Source organism: Euprymna scolopes, chromosome 11 (genome assembly GCF_053919585.1).
Source record: "Euprymna scolopes isolate OS-2025 chromosome 11, ASM5391958v1, whole genome shotgun sequence".
Classification (NCBI taxonomy): Eukaryota; Metazoa; Mollusca; class Cephalopoda; order Sepiida; family Sepiolidae; genus Euprymna; species Euprymna scolopes.
Genome location: NC_136492.1, coordinates 65076537 through 65101938, shown reverse-complemented (window position 1 = coordinate 65101938; position 25402 = coordinate 65076537). Strand labels below are relative to the sequence as shown.

The window sequence follows — 25402 nt, the reverse complement described above, 5'->3', positions numbered from 1 at the left end:
CATTTTGTCATGAGTATGGGCATTATACAGATTTTTCTTTATTTTTGTTTTTAATCTAGGGCGAATTCTGGACAAGACTTGAACATTTAGTTTTATACATATATAACTAATATTGACCTAATGGGTCACCTTTTGTCTAATAGTTCTTTAAAACGGATTCATTCAGACAGACAATAAAAAATAGAATAAAAAGTAAATAACTTACCTTTGTATCTCGAACGCTGAAGTTTTCCATGTACGTGCTAATAATCCGAAATACGAAACCTCGGTCAATAAGGGTAAAAAGATGCTGAAAAAGAAATACGATAAAAATGTGTATTCAAAAGGAATTCCACCTTCCACCAAAATAATTAGCAATTTTTTAAAAACTTATTTCACCCTAAACAAGGCACATTGCCACTGAGATGTAAAGAACTGTGAATTAAGGGCCAGATTAATATGGGCACCTTAAGTGGGGATTTATGCAGCAAGATGTTTCTTCACATTACATTTAAATTTCTATAAGTATAGTCAGGAAAATGGGGAGCTGGGAGTTAATTCCAAAGGCAAAAGTGGTTCAATGTAAGAAGCTGTTACAAGGGGTTGGCAATAAGTAATGCCCCTGACCTACTTCCAGTTGTCTGATCTAGCTGAAATTTTGCATGTGCAATGATTTATATCTCTACAGGTTATGTGGCAAATTACAACTCTGAACTAATTGTGGTTTCTATTTTACAGGTGTTTGAACTGAGTCAGATGTGAAATGGAGCCTGTTGAATGTTGAGCAGTGATCCGGTGTTTGTATTTGAAAGGACGCACACCACAGGAGCCTTTTAATGAAATGAAAGAAACTTATGGTGATAATGCCCCATCATATGACCTTGTAAAACGCTGGCATTGTGAATTCAAACATGGCCGGAAGTCTGTGGAAACAGCTCCCATTCTGCCATTGATGAGGCATCTGTTGAGGTTGCCATTTTGGAAGATCGGCGCATTACTATTCGCCAAATAGCCCAAGATGTCAAGATTAGTACAGGGTCTGTGGAAACTATCATTCATGACAATTTGCATATGCATAAGGTGTCTGCCAGATGGATTCCCACCATTCAAGAAGCGAGAACGCGTTGAGTGCTCGAGGATGAATTTGGAGATGTGCCAAGAAGATGAGTCCAAGTTTTTTAAAAGACTGATTACACAGGATGAAACCTAGGTTCATCACTATGATCCAGAGACCAAAGCCCAGCCAATGCAGTGGAAGCACTTGGACTCACCACCTCCAAAGAAAGCAAGGATGCAGCCCTCCGCTGGCAAGGTCATGCTCACAGTCTTCTGGGACCAGGACGGAGTAGTGATGACAGATTTCCTGGCAAAGTGTACCACAATTACAGGAGCCTATTATGCTTCACTTTTGAGGAAATTAAGGGAAGCTATCAAAATCAAGAGGCGGGACAAGATCAGCAAAGGTACCCTCCTCCTGCAAGACAACGCTCCAGTCCACAACTCACATGTCGCCATATTAGAAGCACGGGCGTTTGGTTATGAAATCCTACCCCATTCTCCCTACTCTCCTCACCTTGCACCCTCTGACTTTCATCTCTTCCCAGCCATGAAGTTGTTTTTGAAAGGAAAGTGTTTCCCAGATGATGCAGCCTTGATTTCTGAAGTCACGTCATGGTTGGAGGACCAACCTGGGATGTTCTACAAAAACGGTCTCCAGAGCTGCATCAAATGATGGGAGAAATGCATAACTCTGAGTGGTTCCTATGTAGAGAAAGACTAATAACTGTGCCAAGTTTTGTTGCTCTACTGCTATGGGAAGTAGGTCAGGGGCATTACTTATTGCACACCTCTCCTAGATTAGAAAGCTTTCCTGCATCTTAGAAACCTCTACAGTGAAGGAGTGGGATTTTGCTGCTTGTCAGGTTTGTCAGGGATATTTATGTTGAGGGGGCACAAGCACAGCAAGTTCATTGAAGTACATTCCAGTAAAGAACTTGTAAAATAAGCACAGAGATGCAACATTGCAGTGGTTAGAGGATCATTTTTGGAGCCTGCTCAAGAGATACAGACTACTGTTTGGTGTACCAGTTCACATGTGGCAACAATACCCAATGGTAGCTTTAAAGAAATATAGGATACTAGCAGATGTACCCAGTGTTACCTAGTATTAAAAGTAAAATTAAATGTCTTAAGTAAAAAAAAACGTAACAGAAAGAAACTGAGATATGTGCATGCGAGTATTGTTTTTTCTGAACAGTTCACTTCTTGTAAGTAAAAAAAAAAAAGTACTTCAATGGAGATCGAAACCAAAACCTAAAAACAGTGAGTCACACACAATAACCATTAGGCCAGCTTGCCATGATCTTTAAAAAGTGTTTTTGAATCTATTTATTTTTTACATAAGGAAACTGTCATAGGAACGATTCGTGCATGCATAGTCGTGAAACAGTTGACAAACAGATAAAAATCCGATAACCCCCAAGTACCAATTGTTCAATGTTGACCCTATAAAAACCCTTTTTTTTCCAGATGAAAACCATTAAAAAGTTTTCCACATGTCTGAATACCCTGTATACCAAATTTCAAGTCTGTAGGCCAAAACTTTGTTGAGTATATAGGTTGAGAAGTGTCTCTTACACATACGCATTCTCACTTTTATCAAAACATAGGATACTTGCAAGTGCCAGAAGTTTTCCAGCCTGAATCTTACTAATCTATACACTACTAAAACTCTGTGTAACTTCTTTGCTTGATATCTTATTTGTCATTAGCACTATCCTGGATTTTGGCTCAAATTTTTGACTGGTGAAAATTCTTAGATGCACCTGACAACAAATTTGAAAACCTTATAGACACCTTTGATTGGCTCAAAATATTCAATTCCCAGGGAAGCATTCGGAAACTATTTTAAGCACTTTCATTTTGTGCCCAAAGTGGTAAACTATCCCTACCACACCACTCAGCATCAATGTGGATCTAAGAGTAATTGGAATTATAGGGTGTCTCCACACTCCATAAAGCTACCAAGTAGGGTTCTCACTACTGGATGCACTGTAAAGACATACTCAGGACTCAACAAAGGAAGAGGAAACTATGAGAAGGTAAAAAAGAGAAACGTACCTTAACAAATGTAGCAAGACTGTGATTAGCAGTTTTAGCATCGGTTAGTACATCATCTTGTTTCTGATAAAGATGAGGATAGATTGCTTGAATAAGATTCTGAATACGAAATTGATAATCAGAGGAAAATCTTTCATTTCGTGGCATCTGGAAAAAAAAAAAAAAAGAAAGATTTTTAATTAAAAATTAGAATTTTTCTTTGAAGAAAAAGAAAAAAAGAACAATTTTCCAAGATTGTCAAATAAATATTTTAAATATCTAGTTCTTGTACAGAATTCCTCCTGTATTAAAACAAAATTTAAGAAAAATCTCTATGACCCATGACATAACAAAAATATCATATTTTAAATTTCACATAAATTGATAAAGTAATTTTATTTTTAAACAATAAAATCAAATTTTATGAGTATTCAAGAAGTGACCATATTGTCTGCCATTTTGAAAAATATCTTAAGAAACAAAGGGAGATAACTCAACACCAATTCATATTACATTTATGTTCTAATGCTTATAAATTGCCGTGAATTGCTTAAAAATTTCAATATGAGGAATTCTGGACAAAAACCAAATATCCTACACCAACAATGGCCATCAATTCATCAGTGAGAAACACTCTTTTGTTCTTGTTGCCATTTTCATGTATAAGAAACATTGGTAGTCTATACTATCATTATTTTCATGTTCGACTGAGCTCTAATCTCTAGTTCTTTCCTCTGTACAAGAACTAAGAGTTTTTTCTGTCATCACTGCAAAGAATGTTCACTTCTTTCTCTGCATACCCAGAACTTAACAGAATTTTCATGAAAAAAGTTTCTTTCCAGAAACCTCCCTATCTGTGGAACACGTTTCCACAGAACTACTCATCTGTAAATCACAACATGGTCATCTTCAAGTCCAATGTCAAAATGAAGCTGCCCTTTTCAGTAATCAAATTTTACCAATTCCGTCTACCTTATCTTCTCTTAATATGGTTCATCATCTAAGACAGACAATAGTATTAACCTGTGCCCTAGAGTGGTTTTTGGCCATGATAAGTGGTGACGCATTAGTATATGAATTAAAAAAAATATGTAGAAATCCCCAATGGAAATGACAGTCAAGAAAACATAATAATTTGGTTGTTTTTATTTTATGGCATATCAACTTGTTTCGGTTTATTTAATGCAGAGCCCAGTAATTTTGGAAAAAAGTTTTATTTCTTCAAGTTCTTTATCTTCAAATATTTATTCAGTGTTTGGTTTGTAAGATGGCATCCATATAAAAATTGTTCCAACCTGGTTAAAGCATTCCCTGAAGGAAATTAAATATAATTACATTTTACTGTTCTAAATTTGGGTTGGTGAATCTCTGTTCCATTTGAAGGTTATTGATAAAGTGCAGAAACATATCTGTAATTCTTCTCTACAACCTCTCTCTCTCTCTCTCTCTCTTTCTCCCACGTGATGTTGCTTGTCTCAGTCTTTTTATAAATACTATTATGGCATGTGTTCTTCAGAATTGTCTGCTCTATTCCAAGCTTCATTTATTCCAGCTCGTTTGATTTGCTGGTCTAGTGGTCTCCATCAATTTGCTGTTTTGATACCTCATTGTAATACAGCTTATTCCAATAGTTTCTTTCCAAGAATTTTAAGCTTTTGGAACTCTCTTCCTGCTCACTGTTTTCCTTCCACCTACAGCCTTGATCTTTTCAAGACTAAGATCAATAGGAATCTTCTGTCTTTCTGATAATCATCTTTCATTCTTGTTAGGTCCTTACATGAAGTAGTTTCACGTTTTGTCTTGAGTAATTCCATAAAAAAACACATGATGCAATGATCCATCAAAAGAACTAACCAAAATCAAATATCAATTTTGTAGAAATGGATCCATCCATGACAAAGGTCAAGAAAGAGACTAGCTTTATTTTATATACAAGATGAGCATCTTGATTATATACGAACCTACATCATAATATATTTATGTATAAAGTAAGAATACCAAAACTGAAAACTGAAAATTAAAAACGGAAATGCCAAATATTTACTTTGATCCTTTCTGTTTCAATAAGATACTGTGTCATACTCTTGATGAGAATCTCAAAGAAGAACCGGGAATGTTTCAAAAAGCGGCTGACCACCAACTGGTCAGCATTGACTGGACGCAGAATCACGGTCAAGTTCTTGGCCAATTCTTCATGGATCGTTTTCACTTTGGTGCCTTTTGGGGTGGGCAATGTTTTGAAAACATACTGTAAAAATAAAACAACAAAAAAAAGTTAGATATGCGTATATGTTTATGTTAGATATGCGTATATGTTTATGTTAGATATGCGTATATGTTTATGTTAGATATGCGTATATGTTTATGTTAGATATGCGTATATGTTTATGTTAGATATGCGTATATGTTTATGTTAGATATGCGTACATGTTTATGTTAGATATGCGTATATTTTTATGTTAGATATGCGTATATTTTTATGTTAGATATGCGTATATGTTTATGTTAGATATGCATATATGTTTATGTTAGATATGCGTATATGTTTATGTTAGATATGCGTATATGTTTATGTTAGATATGCATATATGTTTGTTAGATATGCGTATATATTTATGTTAGATATGCATATATGTTTATGTTAGATATGCGTATATGTTTATTCACTCCTACACTAATTAACTGATTACAATGAAGTTTGCAATACACCTGCCATGCATTAGGGATCAGAATGTGGGCTATATTTAAGTTTTATGCAAAAGGAATAGAAAGGGATTTTAGAAACTTTTGTGAAAATTCAGGTAGATTTTAATATATTAGACATCAATTAATAAATATTCCATAAATTTCAGTTTAATTGAGTGGAAGTTAAGAGGCATAATATGGGCTCAACATCCCATTTAAAAATTGAAATATTTCAAATTTGCATTGAATTTGATTCATAGTCATTAGACACCAATAAAGCAAAAATCCTTGAATTTTAATTTCATAATTCTAGACATTTTCCAGAGTCAAAGTCATGCAATGGATTTTGATCAAAATTATAATAAGTATTCCAAACAAAAGATTAAGTATCATTATATCTTTATTTCAATTATGCCTTCTTATTTTTATTGAGCCCCCTTTTAAATAATCAAATCCTAGTAATGTCCACCATTAATGATCATAACAATTGTCCCACCAATCATCTGATACTCATTAACCTTTATCCGAAAGTGGCTTTTGGGCCTTGATAAATTGTATAACTCTTCTTAAAAAAAATTCCCATAAATACAGTTCTATGGCAATACATTACATCCAATCAGTTCTTTCAATTTTGATTCAAACTCAAATCTAAATGACTAACTTTTCTTTTAATAATATGCTAAAATAATCATCATTAAATATTGTTGTGGTGTATTCCTTGGTTCCTTCTTTATGGCTGCAAGATATGGCCAATAAGAGTTGCAATCTCAAAAGACTGGTAGTGTTTGACTTATACTGCCTCCGCTGAATTCTGCTGCCACTATTGTCGCCAATATCCAAATTAAAACGTTCTTAACCAAGCTCTTTAAAAGAGGAGACATTGTTCATTCAGCTATGTTGCATACCACAGCACAAAAGAGTTCATTCACAAACAATAGCTCTAGAACCTTTCAAAGATTGGTGAAGATACCCAGGAGGTTATTTGAAAATATGGTTACACATCATCAAAACTGATGTCAAACCTACCTGCCTCCACACACAGGTCTATGATGTTTGACACTGGTAGTGCTCTGCATTCATCCAGGACACTGTGTGTTTTATGGAAAGAGTTGGCTCAACCCATTCTAGGTGAATGTCGCCTGAAGTCATATTACTTGGTAAAAACCAATGCTTTGGAAGAAAGATAAATGGAAACGACACTAACCCTATGCAGGTTTAACCGGCTTCCTCCAAAGGAGGAAGTTCCATGAGAGTATAAAATTCACAAGCGGTCCCCAGTTGCATGTATATTCCCGTTAGGGGAGATGATGATGTTAGGTTTTTGCAACTCTTGCAGAGAGGTATCGACGTCCTCCTACGTACAGTGCCTGAACTTCCTAAAGCAGTCACCCATCTGGTTCTGACGAGGTTCAATGTTGCTTAACTTCGGTTATCTGAGAACCGGTGTGTCAACATGATTATATTGTATGCTTGAACGAAAGTGTAGACATAATTCATCTCGCACATTTATTTATCCTAGCTGACAGAGATTAGCAATGATGGGAAACTGGCTAAATGGATCTAATTCTGAGCTGGGGTGCACAGTGACTTTAAGTATCCAATTATATTTAAATTAACTCTTTTACTCAGGTCTAAGTCCTAGTACTGAGAAACATCTTTGGGGGCATATAATTAGCATTACAAGTTGATTTTTTTTCTTTTTAGATAATTGTTAGTTTATCAACTTGCATAAAAAAAGCTATATAATAGATGCTTAAAATCGTTTGAATTATGCAAATACCATCAGTAGTTCAAAAGTTATGAGAATTTTAAGTGCCAAAATTTAGGCTTTTCCGTGGACATTTTTCTTTAGAAAAAGTGGGCTAAATTACGGACCTCAACATTTCAAGAAATTCAGTAATTCTGCCACCATTTATTTATTTCTCAAGCTATTCTCATGAAACTTGGTACTCTTATGTAAAATTGTGTGCTCTTTCTGATTATCCAGTCAAATCTGATGTATCTCTTTACCATAAGCCATGAATTATAAATTCAAATGTACAAATTTCAATTTTTTTGTAACTGCCGCATGGTATCATACAGTAGGTGTCTATTCATGAACAAAACTAAGTATTATAGTAGTATTTAAATATAGCTTTATTGAGAATAGGCATTTTCCTGCCTCCTCACAAAAGGAAAGCTTAATCTTGAGTGTAGCCATTGAATGCTTAAAGAGCATTCATGGCCGGTATTTACTACTCCCCTCAAAGAAAAATAAATTGAGTAGATATGGATTAATCTCATGTTAAGAATGGGTTTCTAAATAATAACATTATTTCAGCATAGTAGCATAAGTGCAAGAGTACCTTTTATTTGGTATGCATTTGTTTTTTTTTTTGTTTTTTGACCACTAAAAAACAATTCTACCTTAAGTACAAATAAATTAAACGCATGTACTTAGTACATTGTTGTTTTTTAACGCTTTTAGTACATGTATACTAAAAGCGTTAAAACCAAAAACATAGTATTGTTTGGAAATCAAATTTGAAAAACTTGAAAATAATCTTTTTAAATTGACGAATTCAGAATAAAAAATGACTAATCTAGTAAGACAATTTTCTATTTTTAACAGAATACTTTAGTAAGCTCTGTGCATGACTTGCTTAGCAACCGTTTTTCTGTAAGTGGATTTGATTTCTATAAAAGATAACATTTTAAAGAAAATTCCACACAATAATTATCAAATATTTACATATTATGCATGAAAATAATTCTGAAACTATTATCTATATGAAAATGGATGATATATGCCGATTTATCTCATCTATTTTGAAATATTCTTCATCAACTTTGCTTGGTCGTAACTTTGCTTTCTATGGCCGTAAAAATAAAAATCAAACACCAGTAGAGATAGACTTCTTTGTTTATATAGCCTGTAAAATTTCAGCCATATCCAATCAAATTTAACCCCGTGCATATGTCACCAAACGTAACATATAAAATTAAAACATTGAAAAAAGTGTTTTTCTTTTTGTTGTCATTTTTTACCGCTTTTTCATTTTTAACTTGGAGCATAAAAATATTGAATGCATAAAAGAAAAATAAATTAACATCATTGGAATGCTTATTTTATTCTCTTTCCATCAATGTAATTCTTTTAAAAATTGACCAACAAATAAAAAAATATGACTTGTTGAAGCACATTAGCTATGTAATATTGCCGATGTCCATGAAAATACAGCATACGCTTGTAATGCTAATATAATCAAGGAGTTGGCTCCAGGAATCACTAAACCTCTACATGCCAATGCTCTGGTTTGATTTGGTTGTTTTGTTTTATGGCATATCAACCCTTTTCAGCTGAATCCAGTAATTTTGGGAAAAAGTTTTTATGCTTCAAGTTCTTTGTACTTTTAAATATTTGTTCATGGTGTTTTGTTTGTTTGTTTTATTTATTTATTTTTTTTTTTTAGAAAAAAAATATCTTTGTTTGTTTTTAGCTTTGCAGAACAGGATTAAGTTTTGCAAAGGGGGAAAAACATTAGTATCAATATTTGATGTGTTTAAAATCAGGAAGCTGATATCTTCAGAGAACCTGATCTAGTAGCAGCAGATACTGCTCTGGACTTTTAATTGTTGATTCTTGATCTGCACCTTAAAGTTAACTAAAAACCAAAAGAAAATAAGGCCTTTTCCAGGTAAGCTTAAGTACCTGATGTAGGAACAAATTGCAGATTTGAATTTAAATCCCATTGCTACAAGCATGTTAGTTAAGTTATCCATTATATGTTCTTGAGAAAAAGCTGAGCTAAAACCCCTCATTTCCATATTGAGATGATCTAAAAGTCAGCCATAGTTAAGGAACTGGAGATGCATTTTAGATAATTCATGAAATGTGTTACTCACCTTAACGTATGACTGTAATATTTCTTGTTTCCCTGCATTGTGTACTTCTGAAACAATGTGAATGAGGACACTAAAAAAGAAAAAAGAAAGAAAAGTTATTCATTTCATTAATTGATTTGATTAACAAATTCATCATTTGGCTAAACAGAGCCAAAGTTACATGTTTCTAATAGGAGGGAGGATTTTGGTGTTTTAAACGTGGTTAATTTGGACAATAAATTAATAAACTTACATTTGGGTATGCTCAAGCATTCGGGTTTCAAATCTTGGCAGGGAAACACTTGTGATGTCTAACCATACTAAAGAGTTCCTATTAACTTACCTACGCATGAGGATAGAATTAGTAATAAACCAAGTCTTTAATGTTAGAAAAACCCAGCTCCTCAAAAGCCGAAAATAAAAATTGCTGCTTCTCTACTATTAGTCACAATTGAAAAATCACATTTCAAGTAAAACCACTTTCGTGTGTTTACATTACATTGTGAAATAAATTAACCAAAAATGATTGAATAGAAGATTGATTAAAAGTAAAAATCAATTCTATTTTAAATTACAGTTTTATCATACTGTGTCGCTCATTTTTACTCAAGTGAAAGAATGACTTATCTCCCCTGCTTTACAGGAACTTCTGGTACCTCTACTGTTATTAATGGTGAGAAAATATAATTAGACCAAGGTTTATTTTTAATAGAAAGTTCGGCATTTGAGAGTAAGTAAAACTTTTTTGGTTTTCAGGTGGGACATTTGGAGAGTAGCATAGCAGACAAATGCAATTTCAGGACCGAATCGAAAATCATTAAATTATTTTTTCCATAACACAGCCAAAATTCTGAAATGTTTGAATGTTGAGATTCATTTTTTTTTTTTTTAAATAAATGCAAGAAACTTGTAACACAAAATAAAGGGTGTTTTTTTTAAAAAACAAATAGACATTTTTTTTATTTTTGTAAAACAAGTGCCATTATAAGTTCCTTATATTTATTTTAATTGAATAAATGTGTAACAAATACTTTATGCTCATGTTTTATTAAAATTGAAAAAATCTATTTTATTAAAAACAAAAACTATTTTGTGTTATTATAAGTTTCTTATGCTTATTTAAAAAAAAAAACTCTCAAAAAAAAAAAAATAAATAAAAAATAAATAAATACAAACACCCATTCAAAAATTTCAGAATTCTAGCTTTGTTACGAAAAAGAAATCTTTTTGATTTTCGATAAGGTTCTGAAATTGCATTTGTCTGCCCCAGCTTTGCACTCTCCAAATATACTAATGGAAAAATAACCAAGTTGCACCTACGCACAATCATTGTTTCAAATCTCTGTGCCTAAATTATTTTTTAATTGTTGTAAAGTTTTAGAAGTTAAGACATTTTTCTAAATGTTTTTATTTGAAATGCAATCTTCAGTTATGACTAAGAGTAAAAAACACTTAAAAACTTGCTGACTCTAAAACAATGGTTCCCAACCATTTTTACATGGCAGCAATATATTGAGTTTTGAAATTTTCATGGCACATCTTTATATATAAAAGCGAAAATGTGTGTATGTATGTATGTTCGCTTTTTGTGTATGTCCACAAAAGGATTTTTTTCAACGGCTTCTCGAGGCCGTTGCTCATTTTTAAAACTTTTTATATCACGTCGAAATCATATCTACGAATTACAAATGGGGGTCATGTGCGTATTTAATTTGCCCGACTTTGAAAAGCTAAATATTCAACATTTTTCGATCAGCGCGTGTAGATTCGCCTTTTTCAAATAATAAAAGCGAAATTAATATGAAGGTTGTTGCATCGTTCCCAGCGTCCAAAAGCAATCAGTTTTGATCAATGCGGTTTTTTTCCTTATATCAGACAATTGCTATTCAATTTGAATAATTCCCTTTCAATGGGGAGCTGCCCCCACTTCCATCATCTTGGGGAAGCCCAAACTGTCCCCCAGTAAATGAAAAAACAATCCCGTCGTGAAACAAAGTAAACAAACGCCAAAAAACTGCCCCGTCATCGTAACGTTCCCGCGATGACCTCATTAAGCGTCCACCTGTCAATCAAACCTCCTCGACTTGACTCACTTTAATCGCACTTACATTAACATTGTCGCCATAGCACAGGTGTTCAGGCTCAGTCTATAGGCCTCAAGGCTCCAGGTTCGAGCCCACATGCCACCAACCCCCCCATCTCTTTTTTTTTTTAAATCGCTGTTTCCTTTTTGTTCTAATTTACCCCCCCCCCTAAAAAAAAAAACACACACACACACACACACACACCCCTACAAATACCCGGGGCAACGTCAGGTATCCCCACTAGTCTTTCATAAAAAAATGAATATTTAATACATTAATACATAAAGAGTTTTTGCAATAAATAATAAAAAAAGATTATATCAGGAGAATTTTTATTCCCATAAAAACTGCTGTCTTACAACTTATGTATTTAGGAACCGTTTTGGCATTGAAATCAGGTCCGAATTATTCAGCTCTGATGCAGATTTCCAATATTTTGAAAAATTCCTGATATTTCAATTAATCCAGTGATTTTGAATTGAGCAGTGTAATCATGATGAACACATAAAATGTCTTCTAGCTATTATCCCTTCACGACACACCGGAAATCATTCCGAAGCACACTCATGTGCCACAGACAGTGGTTGGGAACTACTGCTCTTCAAGGTTCTCTTCAACTAAAGAGAGAACAGATACTACACCTTGACCCTAGCCTGAAGCTATCTGTGAATAACATATACACAAAGAAATATATACATATGAATGTAAACAGATTCATAGTTTGATCAAACAGCAAATATTCTTAAAATGAAGAGGTTTCAAACAGGATTAATCAGAACCAAATATGAACAAATCTACATTTAGATGTGATCGAGTGTTTGGGTTTCAAATCTCTATGTGGATACACTCGTTACATCTAGTCACACTAATGAGTTGTAGATGACAAAGAAGTCATCTGTGTATAGCTATATTTCATATGTACAAACAAACATATATGAATTGGAAAATTTGGTGCATATGAAGTATGATGAGATTTCAAATAGATATAGTTTAGGTAAAACAAACAAAGAAAAAACAAGACATTATTATGCACTTATGTGTCATGTTGAAAAATGCAGTTGCAAATTACTTAGGACCTCTAGCCAGAACAAGAGCATGCTACCAGTCATGAAGTAAATAAAAGATCCCATTCGAAATTCCATCCAAATTTCCGAGTTCAATACAAACATTCGTGAGTTCAACAAGATACACTTGAAGCAGGTTGAAGGTTACATTGACTGAAACTGCATGAAAATGACATTCATTATGAGAACAGTAATCCAAAGAATCCAAATAATAGGAATTCATCATATTTGTTTATGTTGAACTCTTATTAAATCCAGGGGAGGTAACTACAGTCTATGATTTTCATAAAATAATTGTAATCCACTATTTCAAAATAGAAAATGGCGGATTATTAATGTTTTTGTTTTGTAAAAAATAGTTCTACCATATCTTTTATGCAATTATTTTACATAATTTGGGGAATTTTTACTAAGTTCAACATGACACATAAGTACGTAATATTTTTACCTAAACTGCATTTTTTTAAATCCCATTATACTGCACAAGCACCAAAAGATTTTGCTGTTATCTGCATGTTTTGAATATATCATTTGACTTGCGCACTCTTTGAAATAAAGGTGTGTTGGGAGACAAAATTCTGACCAATGGTTAATAGATGGAGAATGTTAAAAAAATAGTCAAGAAAACGACTAAATAGTAGCAGAATAATTGTTTACCGTGCTGCGTTCATTGCAATGTCCTCATTGTGAGTTCTTGCAATCAGCCTGAACAGCTGATTGAGAATGGTCGGTAAGAAGTTGATGAACGTTCCAACCTCCACTGCATGTAATGACTGCAAGAAACATGGGAAAAAAAAAAAAAACACCATGAAACACAAACAGCATAAAGTTTTATGAAAAACACAATATATTTTATATTTCTGAATTTGTTAGATGAAAATTCATTATTCATCTATATATATATATATATATATATATATATATATATATATATATATACACACACACGCGCGCACACACTATTGAAATAAAAAAAATGTCCAATTTTGTATTCAAATATAGGTATCAATAATACAAAGTTCTTTTTAGATAACTCAATAGTGCAATACTAGAGCTATACATACTTTTATGATGTTCTGCTTCACTAAGAACAGACATTTTTATACTCATTTTCAAAAAAAGGTTTCAGCTTTATTAACTATACATGCATACAATTGTTTTGACCAATTACTGATATCTTTATATTTTAGTTTTTATGTATCTTCTGAACACTGATGGACGCTCCACTGATATAAGAATAATAAAAATTATATGCACAGAAATATAAAAATTTTAGTAAAGATCAGAAACAGTTGAATATTAAATAAAGCTGGACATTTTTTAGATGAGCATAAAAATGAGCCTGTTCTTAGTGAAGCAGTTGCACTATCAAGCTATCTAATTGAACTTTGTATTATTAATATTTACATTCGAATATACAATAGGAATAATATATATATATATATATATATATGAGAGAGAGAGAGAGAAATATGAACATTAAATGAAAAGAATAAGAAAATCAAGATGTTTTGCATCTTAATGTCAAGATTAAAGTTTTTAATGGATGAACCAAAATTTTTTTATTCTGGTTAGAATCATTTTCAAGGTATTCAATGGTTCCTTCTCTTCTCTTCCCCTTTGCATGTCTTTGAAGCAGATGATCATTTGACAATTTCCCACATTTTTATGCAGTCCTTTGCATTATTATTGTACTCAGCAAGAGTATTTCAATTAAAATAATTTTTTTTTAAATTGAATATCCTGAAGAGTTTTTTTCTCTCTCTTCATTGAACATTACTTTTTTCTTATCCAGGGTTCTCTCCACCACAAATTTGATTGTGGCTTTTTAATGATTTGTTTAAACAAAATTTTTAATCTAAGCTGAAAAAGAATTTCTTTATGAAAATAAAGACTTACATCATTTCTATAATTTTACAAAGATTAAGTATTTTGTAATGTGTTCCCTGTTGTCAAGGAAATGATTACAAAAAGTGAGAAAAAACAGCATTCCTAAAAAGTAATAAAAAATTAACCAAGTTTCATTTGTTTTGATTTATAAAGAGAACAGTTACATCTTTTTTTCTTATTACTCTTAAATAAACATTTAAATCGACATATTTAAGCTTCAATCTGACTGTTTCCTCGGCCACGAGGTGTGTGCAAGTTACTGTGTTGAGGGCTGTTTTTACTTTACAATTCAACAAATAGTTGACAAGTTTATGAATGAATCGTAATGCAATATGGTGGAATCTAATTTCATAATGAAATTATTGTTTTAATAGGATTTTTATTGTTATTTCTTTAGAGAGAAGTAAGTCTCGTTTTTTAATGCTTTGGAAAGTAAAGGTTTTAGAATGGATGTTATATGTAATGATCAGTGGTTGTAGTGTTGGAAAACTCCCAAAAAAGGAAGTTCAGTTTGTGGAAAGGGAGTCAGACGCAATTCAATCCTTTGGAGTACTAGAATTTTTTTTGTTTTTTCCATTAAGTTCATTTGATGTTTTGTTATATTATACATATATACCTTCTGCAGTTATGCAAAAGTCAAATGTTTTCACACTCGAGACAGGATTATGAATGAATAAAGATATCTAATCTAAAAAGATGAAGAGATCTAGAAAGTTCAAAGAAAAAAATTTTCTCTTTAGTTACACACTTTTCTTTTTCTTTTCCTTTCCTCTGTCAATAATCGTTCCTTATTCATTTGTAATTATCTTTGATAGGAAAACATGTGTACAAACATCTTTGATAGGAAAACATGTTTACAAACAAATTAATTACATTTTGATAAATATAATAATAGATAAGAGCTAAAAAAAAAAAAAAAGAAAAAGATTTAATTTATAAAATGATATGAGTTCCTCCAATGATTTTTTTTTAAATCAAAATACAAAAAAAGAAAAAATACAATAGAGAAATCTGTAGAAACATTATGTAAAATGATTTTACTACAAAACAGACAGTGAAGAAATTGCAGCTTTGTGTAATAAAAAAGAAGCCAAAACATCTAGAAATATTGTAAGCACCAATTTAGGAAGAGATTGAAGCAATCTCCATTACGAAGAAAGCAAAAACGAAAAAGGCAAGCAGCAAAAAAGTTGCTTTAGAAAATTGAAAGTCATTACAAATGAAACTAATGACAAAGAAAAATAGACAAAGTATTGTTTGACAAGAAGCAGTCATGTATATTGGGGAGGAGGGGAATAAATGAAGTAACCATTTCAATGTTGACATAAGTAGCCATATGATTAATACATTTTACTACAGATTGTACGTGTAGCGGCATTCACCCAGGGTGGGTTGAGCTAGCCCCAATGGTGTTAGCTACTTTGCACTTCAAGATAGTCCACACTCGTTGATCAACAGCACAGTCAATGGCATTATCTAGTCATTCACGATTACAGAATCAGAAACCAAAAATGCAACCGGATATGAGTTCCATGTCTGGTTGCAAGCCACACCTTGAATTGACCACCTCAATGCTTCCTCCAACCAGTGGGTGTATTGAGCACCACCACCAGTTTATGGACAAAACTCATTAGGTCATGTGCTGGGATACATTTTGAGTTAAACATAATTAAAATGAATACAAAAATGTTTTTCTTTTAATTGCCTGTATAGAAATTCCATGTGTGCTCTTTATGAATAGTGGCTTATTAGAAAAGAAAAAATAAAACCAATGTAAAAGTGGAAAGAAAAAAACTTCTTTAAAAATGAAGGAGAAGGAAAATAAAAACGGGGGGGGGGTCAACGAAAATAGAAGAAAAGGTAGAAATAAATGAGAAAATGAATCAAGTATAAAGAAAAAGAAAATAAATGGGGGAGGAGAAAAGAGTGGATAATGAAAAAAGAGAAAAGACAACAAAGAAAAAGTAAAATAAAAAATAGAATATGAAAAAATTGAGAACTTTTCTGATAAATGACATATCAAAAATAAATAAGCATATTGAAGAAATTATAGTTTTGATTAAAAAGAAGAAAGAAAAGAAAAAATAGTAATTTAGTTTAACAATTAAATAAATCTAATATCTTGTAGCTTGAACTGTTTTAATAGTTAAAAAAAACCAAAAAAAACAGAGGTATTTTATTATAAACTAGTATTCGAATGATTAAAAAAATAAAAATAAAACAATTTTTAAAAAAAGTGATTTTGGAGCCAATTTTCTCCATTATAATACCATAATAAACCCCATACCTTTTTGTGGCCACTTTTTACACAAGTAATGAACCCCATATCATATGAGGCACAAATTAGACCCCGCCCTCCATGCACATACTAGGTTAATAAAAAGTCCAAGGTCAATTCACACTATTTTGTTGAAATTCTTACTAAAGTGGCTATTATTTCTTTAATGTCCATTTTGAAGTTATCTTATTTAGCAAGCATATAATACTCTTTCTATAATAATTGATTTCTATCATTAAATAGAATTATTTTATGTACTTCTAACTTGTATCTACTCGGTACCCTCTTGGATACACAAGTCGTTTTAGTATTTAATTTTCATTTATTTGCACTTTTTTAAACTAAGAAAAAAAAAAATTGTAAGGGGAGACAACTTTTTATATTGCTAAATCAAAAATATGAAATTGTTTCCCCCCTTGTTTGATTTTTCGGTCATAATTGCAAGAATACTTCCATTTTACCAGTTGTCTGGACAGGATTGTATTTTACTTTTAATACAAAGTTAGCACTTATCAAGGTTAATGAGTGTAAGATTGTCGGTGAGACAATAGCACAATGATTGATAATGGTGAAAATTGGGGAGAATTTAATTATTTAAGAGAACGGCTCGACAAGAACTTGTTTATATTCGATTTGAAAATGATTGTATTGTAGTATACTTAAAAAAAACTGTAGCGAAAAACATTATAATGCAAATAACAAATCAGCAACATAAATGAAAATTGGCTAGTTAGAATCAAAGTTTCATATGTTAGCTTGATTTCTATTTAGATTCAACTTCGATAACCTTAAAAGATATTATTGGAAGATATTACATGTGATATTTGGTTTGTGTTTTATGACATGTCAAGCCTTAATAATACAACACTATTTGAAACTATTCAATGTATATAATTTGTAAAATTAAAAAAAAAAATTTTTTTCACTCATTATATTACCAGTAACTTGAGATGGGGAATCATCACTGCATACTTTAAAAAAGAAAAAAAAAAAAAAAAGCATCAGTGTGCAATTAAACACCATAGATTTACAGGATTTGGACTTCTCATGGCCAATTCCATACATTGTGATGATATTTATTAGGTCAATCACCTCCACCTCTCTGCATATGTCCAAGAATATTTAATTTAACACTGATAATTAACCCTTGTGTAATCACTGACCATATTTTATATAATAATTTAATAGAGCAAATTCATATTAATGAAAAGAACTTAAAACCAATTTGTTTTTTCAAAAGTGCTCAACACAAAGTAAAGCATTATAAATATACTTTACATAAACATTTTAAATAGTGTACATAAACAATTATTTTTTAGTACTATTACTACATGTATATATTTTCATTACAAACTTTGGCTCAATGAGATACAAACATGATTAAAGTATAATTGTATTTATGTAGGCCATTTTAAATGTTTATACATGTGAAAAATATACAACAAACACTTTTTAAACACACTTTAAGTATTTCAACTTAAATAAAAAAGAAGATTTTTTTTTCTATCTAAGTGCGTTTTAAAATAATTTCTATTTATTGTATATTTTTCATTTCTGTCAAGATGCTTCTACTGGCCGACACATTTTCAACTTGTTTATATACCAAACTGGAGGGAGGGAAGGGGGGATCGCCCGGCTTTGCCCGGTCATAAAATATGCTGAAATACATTTTAATTTGTCCAGATTCTGTATACATATTATTATAATCGTGATTTCAAAAGTAAAAAAAGTATTTGGATGCCATCAGCTAGAATCGAAACCGAAAACAAAACTATAGCATTCAAAGCTGGTGACGTTACTACTGTATCAATGTGACACGCATATGAACTGATTTAAAAATAAAGATGAGTGTATGAAATGTAAAACGATCTTTTTCAATTTTTACCCCTTTTTGACAACTTAAAAACTATTTTAACTTGCTAAAGACCCATAAAAGAACGGTCCATAAAAAATCCAATCATTTGAGGTCCTTAGCGCCACTCTGTGACTTTTAGTTTCGGAAGAGATAGAGTTTGAAAATATGGAGACAGACAGACATAGTGGCTTTTATATATTAGATTTAATTATTTTTTTCTTCAAATAGCTCAGTAGTGGAGGACTAAAGCTATACTTTTATATTATATGAACCACCTACAATGCAAGGAGTTCTTTATATATGAGTAATAAAATACACTTAAATTTAACATTTAATCCAATCAAAAGTGAAGCATCATATATTCTGATGTAAAAAAAAAAAAGATGGCTGACAGCGGAGAAGACAAAAGTTATCTATGTTTATTCATTTATATATTTTTAACATTTTTAATTAGTTTTTTGTTGTTTTTTTTTTTTATTCGATCAGCAAATTTTTTTATGCATTTACTTCAGTTTCATATATTAATTGTTAATTGTACACTGAAAGAAACTACTTTGTTGCTGTTCTGTATTTAATATTGATTGTTTATAACATAAGTTTGTGAGGATGTTCTTTGTGCAGAGAGCAGGTCTTGCATTTGTTCAGTAATATTGTGCATATTATTGCCTGGTACATCGTTGATTTTGTTGATGGACTAGAGAGAAGAATTTAAAAAAAAAATTTTTTTATTAATTGATTCTTTCCGGAAATTCTACTAGTTTCTTGTAAAACTAATTAACTAATTAATTGGATAATGTAAGTACAAAATGAACATTTTACATTTATTTGGCTATGAAATTTTAAAAAAAATCACAGAAACAAAAATCAACATAATATGGATTAAACATTTAAAAACAGAGAAACAAGTAACAAATTATGTTCCAGAATTTTATTTTTATTTGTTTTAGAAGAAAACTGATACTTTGCATTTATTCTCATCTTGGATGCTATTCTCATGTTTTGACCAATATAATTTGCGACCGTCTTCAGATGTGTCTAGTTGAATTTCGAAATCTGTATGCAATTTCAAATGGAACCAGTTATTTAAAAAGATCTTTCTCAGTATATAAAGTATGTGTATACATTTATATATTCCTATGTACAAGGTGGAGCAGAGCAACTTGCTTATTTGGAATATAAAATAAAGCAAAAAAAGTTGCTCTGTCCCATCCTGTATATGATTCACTCCTCAATCATTATAACTTTTAGAACACATGCCAGGCATAGAGGTGATAAATATGGACTTTTAGTTTTATGGTAAAAGAGTGAAAAGGGGGCAGAAGACCTTTGATAGAATTCAGAAGCCTCTGCATTTTGTGAAGCATTAAAAAAATATGTAGTAGATATCAATTAATAAATATTTGGTACTAGTGCACTTATTGATCCGCGTTGAAATAATAACATTATTTAGAAAGGCGATCTAGAGTATTTGCATGAGTGGAAGTTGTAAACATTGCATAGACGCTATTTGACTGCCTTAGTCATAATTCCGCAGGCAGTACTCATCCTTAAGTATCCTTAAAGAGGTTAAAACTTTACAGTAAAAAGCTGAGCAAACATAATATTTATCTGCATCTACACATTTCTACAAAAGCAATCCTTTGATAGGACAGTCTGTACATCAGTCACACTACTTAAGTTTGAAACCGTATTTTCATCATTAAATATGCAGATCGAATCAAATCAATGGGAGTCAGGTAAAAGTAAATAATTTATTTTATTTTTTGTAGCAGGAAAAGACATTATTAAAGTATTATCAAAGTTTATTCAGACAATATATGAACTTTATTTATATCTTGATAAAACAACATTAACAGTAAAAAGTGTTGTTTTGTCCATATATATTTGTGTGTGTGGATTTGTGTGTTAGTGAGTGCGTTACTGTAACCAAGTGGGCATGGCAGGATTTAGTTCGCCTACGAAGAGTGTGTTACAATTTAACAATACGTTGAGATTGACACAAATTTGTGTGACAAGGTGAGTCTCTCACTAGCGGCTGTGTTTCGGTTATTGTTCATGTAGCAAACACCAACAAATGCATGGCTTCTGAGACAAATCTTTTCGATTGGTTAATTCTATAGAAGAATTGCTCAATTAGTATTAAGTATTTTAAATCATAAAGATTGAATATTTTTGTTGTTTGATGATATGGGTCATCAGTTTAATAACCACTCAAAAATTATCATTGGACGAAGTTTGACCTTTAACATGTTGAATTTCACAAACTTACAGATTAAATAGTAATGTAAAAGATTCATAATGATTAAATCTACGATTGAGATGTGTTTTGTTTACCTTCCAAACTGTTATAATGAACTCTGCTCTACTCAACCACGATCAGTCTGCCTACTTAAGTCCAAGAAATAAATTTTTTAAGGTGTACTTAATAATTTTACAGAGATCATTTGTTTGCTTAAAATATTTTACACAATTTTTGTTGTTAGTACAATTGCTGGAACCGGGATTCCACAATAGATGCATCCATCAGTGAGTTTGTCACAGTTAAATTTGAAATAATATTTTCATTAATATATGTAAAGATTGAATGTGTTCTTGTGTTGTTTTTTTTTTTAATTCTCCTAAGACAACCATCAATCCTCAAAACTGTGTGCAAGCTAGAGGCTGTCTCAAAAAAATGTACTCACTTTAACGTTTAACAGTGTTGTCTGGACAATAATGGTCATCAATTTAAATATTTGCACACATGATTCTTCACTTACATTTTTCTTCTGTATTCGAAGTTATTCCATTTCACTGTATGTTCATAAATAAAGATTTTCTCGTCATTCGAAGTGCGAGTACACCCTGTATTTTTCATATATTGTCCTATTTAATTATATATACAAACTAGCTATATTTAGCAAGCGTTGCAACAGTTTCTTTTTTTTTTTTTACAAGGGAATCACCACTTATCCAGGCCCAGAGCCCACTCGAGGATAAGGGTTAAAGAGTGTACAATGGTCAAAAGGACAATATCATAGTAATCGTTAGAAGTGTAAATTGGATCACTTAAGGGGAACGGCTTATCAAGAACTTGTTTACGTTGGACTTGAAGACAGACATATTGTAGTCAGCTGGAAAGTTAGAAGACTCTTTCTCTTGAGCACTGTCTTTTTCAATCCTACTTTCCAACGCTGTTGTCACAGTTTTTGTAGTGGGAGAGAATTATATACTCCTATATCCATTATGCCATGGACCCAAAATTCGGCAAAAATTCCTGAGTTCTGACAAAATACACTTGAAGAAGGTCATTGATCAAAATGTGAGACTAACATTCAAGGTGAGAACAGTAGTTTGAATTGGTCAATCCAAAGAATTTAATACAAAGTTCTAGACATTGGATTTTTTTTGATTTCAATAAATAATCGATTAACAATGAATATAAAAAAAAAATGTTATCACATATAGACGAAAAACACACATACACAAGAATCTACCTCATAATCTTTTTAATATAAAAATTAAAATAGATTGCGAAACTTTGAACAAGTAGCAAAAAAAAATGATTTAATCAAATAATGGAATTACTTGCATATAGTAGAGACGTGACAACTCCAAAGTATTTCCCAAGTGAATTAAAATTGATTCAAAAGTTAAACATGATACAAGACAGACACGGAAAAAATATGTATCATATACAAGAAACCTGACATTTAAACAAATGACACATTTTTATACAATTTTGTATATACAAACATCTGTGTATACAGGCATGCAAACAAGGATACAAAAACAGAAATGTGAAACGATACAAATATATATAAGACAAAGTAACTAAGGAGATTTGAAATGAAACTTGTTCAAAGTTGAAAATGTTCAGTTTTATATAAACATCTCACATTCAAGCAATTTTCATCAAAAAATATTTTTTGATAGAATACAAATGAACGTCCAAAATATTAAAATTTAAAAACTACTAACACATAATTCAAATGAGTTTATATTTTTCACAAGGCTATTTTTTTTTTCATTAGTTTTAGCCAAGAAAACGCACAGGCACACATCTATATACATTGACACACAAAGTAAATAGACATCATTATTATACCTATTTACTATGCCTCCCCACGGGACAGAGTTAGACACCAGGGTCGTTTTTTAATGTGGAGAAAAGGTACAAAAATAAAAATTGTCTCAGTCGTGAAGGATTTCTCCTCCAGCGAAAGAGAACAAGAAATAGAAGTGCAGCATCTGAAGAACAGATGGTATTTATTTGCTCCCCCACCGAGCAAATTAGGCACAAGGCCGATTTTTAATGTGAGGAGTGAAGGGAGGGGGAAGGGAAAAAGGGGACCAGCTCCCGAGAGGTGGGGAATGGGAGCTGGTTAATGGTCAGGCATGTTGGGTTGCCCCCACATCTGGTCTTTGCTAGTCATAGCTTGCAGCATCTGAAGAACAGATGGTATTTATTTGCTCCCCCACCGAGCAAATTAGGCACAAGGCCGATTTTTAATGTGAGGAGTGAAGGGAGGGGTAGGGAAAAAGGGGACCAGCTCCCGAGAGGTGGGAAATGGGAGCTGGTTAAAGGTCAGGCATGTGGGGTTGCCCCCACATCTGGTCCTTGCTAGTCATAGCTAGTCATAGCTTGCAGTATCTGTCGGAACAGATGGTGTTTATTTGCTCCCCCACTGAGCAAATTAGGCACAAGGCCGTTTTTAATGTGAGGTAAAAACCAGCTCCCCTAAAAGTAGGCAAAAAGGGGTCACTCTGGTTACCAAAAATAATAATTGTCCCAGTATAGAGGGTTTCCCCTCCATTGACTGGTACAAATTATCTTAAGTGCAGTATCTGCCGGAACAGATACTACACTTTGATCTTGTCCCGAAGGCCAAGAAACGATTTTCCTGCTGTCAAAGGATCTGGAACCTAGGCAAGATAATATTTTTCCCCTATGAGGAATCGGACAAACATTCTAAATAGTGGAAAATGCAATCTTAAAGTTTGTAGCAATTCAGGAGGAAAAAAAAAAGTATGTTTGATTTGGGAATCTTAAGTAGGATGACCCCCAGTGTGTTTGCGGTAATATGGTGAATGAGAACTTGAGCTAAAATTAGCAAAGACCAACAAAAGGTGCAGTGATGAGGATGACCATAGACCTCTCCCCGCCCCCTTCTCTACAATTTTTGAGTGGCCTAATGTTTTGTTTTTGTACACTTCAGGAAAATAAAAAATATATAACTCAAATTAATGCTCATATTAACCTATAATATGGCTACTCTGAAACAGAATTCTTCGACTTCTTTTGACTGTGTTATGCTTAAATGGTGTTATATATGATAGATATTTATATCTGAAGCACAATAAAATGTCAATTAATATATATATATATATATATATATATATGATGTCACTCAGGAACAAATTTTAAAAAAGTGCATGCCCCAAAAGACCTGTTTTGGTGTAAGAAAATTATCCTGACACTAAATCTCACTTTTATTTCTTTAGATGAGGCAACGTTTTCATGTACTATAACTCATACTTTATTATTATTAGTTCTGAATGAGAAACACAGAATTGTCAGTTTAAACAACATTTCTCCTCTTAACCCTCTTTTATTAAGCATTATCTTCTCTTTTTATATTCTAGCACTAGTCTGCCAACATGCCAAGATTCCTATTTTTCTTTAAGACGTTTCTCCATTACCGAAATATCCTAATGGAATCTCTCACCATGTTCTTCATCCACATCACTAAGATTCTCCGCAAGAGCTCAAATTAAATTATCTGAATCAGTAAAAATGATTATGCAAAACCAGTTTTCTATTTCTTTAGTTTTTAACTAAAACGACAAAATATAAAGTTTATTCTTCCTCCCTTCAGACATAGGTTCAATAGTATTACTAGATGTGGTAATATTTCCTTTTGTTAATATAAATAGATGATTCCTATTTTCAGTTTTATAGTTAGTCTTATTACTTTTGACTATTAACAAAGAATTATTGAAGCAGGAGCGATGGACACATGTAAGATAAGAGTGGATGTGATCAAATAATATTGTGACAGAAGGTGAGAATGAAATAAAAATTGAGGAAGGGATGGGCCACTTGATAAACTAATAGCAAATTATAGTTAATTAGAATTAAAATAGAATGTTTTTCAAACATAACTCAACCCCAGTACTAAAGAATAATTTAATATATTTTTTGTGTTTATTAAAGAATATCGGGAAAAAAGACGAAGAATCAAACTTAACTTTAATAAATGTTTTTTTTTGTTTTGTTTTTTTATTACCAATGGTGAGTTTGGGATTTTATGTGTGAATGAGTGATTTTTGAAAATTTGGTCGATTTTTTAATGGTATATCAACCTTTTTGGGGTTATTTAATACCAAATCCAATAAATTTGTAAAAAAAAAAATTCTACCTCAAGTTTTTTTATATCTTCAAATATTTTTTTTATGGCGTTTAGTTTGTTTTGTAGAAGAAGTATTTTTGTTTTTGACTTTATAGAACCTGATTGAGTTTTAGAAAGAGAAAAGAAAAAAAACAATAACATCAAGCATTTTTGATCAAGAAGCCAATATCTTCAGACAGCTTGATCTGGTAAGCACCAGATGCCATAACTTA

The 25402-nt window shown here is 31.9% G+C and overlaps 1 protein-coding gene across 23 annotated transcripts in view; it reads right to left on the bottom strand.

The window, feature by feature from the left end:
* The window catches only part of LOC145287890 (dedicator of cytokinesis protein 9-like), a 718435-nt gene that overhangs the window by 314019 nt on the left and 379014 nt on the right, over positions 1-25402 (bottom strand). For all 23 annotated transcript variants that reach the window (XM_080135819.1, XM_080135816.1, XM_080135818.1 and 20 more), the window contains 5 exons: positions 13433-13548; positions 9649-9718; positions 5123-5326; positions 3100-3246; positions 206-289 (listed from right to left, as the gene is read on the bottom strand). In XM_080135819.1, coding sequence (XP_079991945.1) covers positions 206-289; positions 3100-3246; positions 5123-5326; positions 9649-9718; positions 13433-13548 — 621 coding nt within the window. The remainder of the gene's footprint in view (positions 1-205; positions 290-3099; positions 3247-5122; positions 5327-9648; positions 9719-13432; positions 13549-25402) is intronic.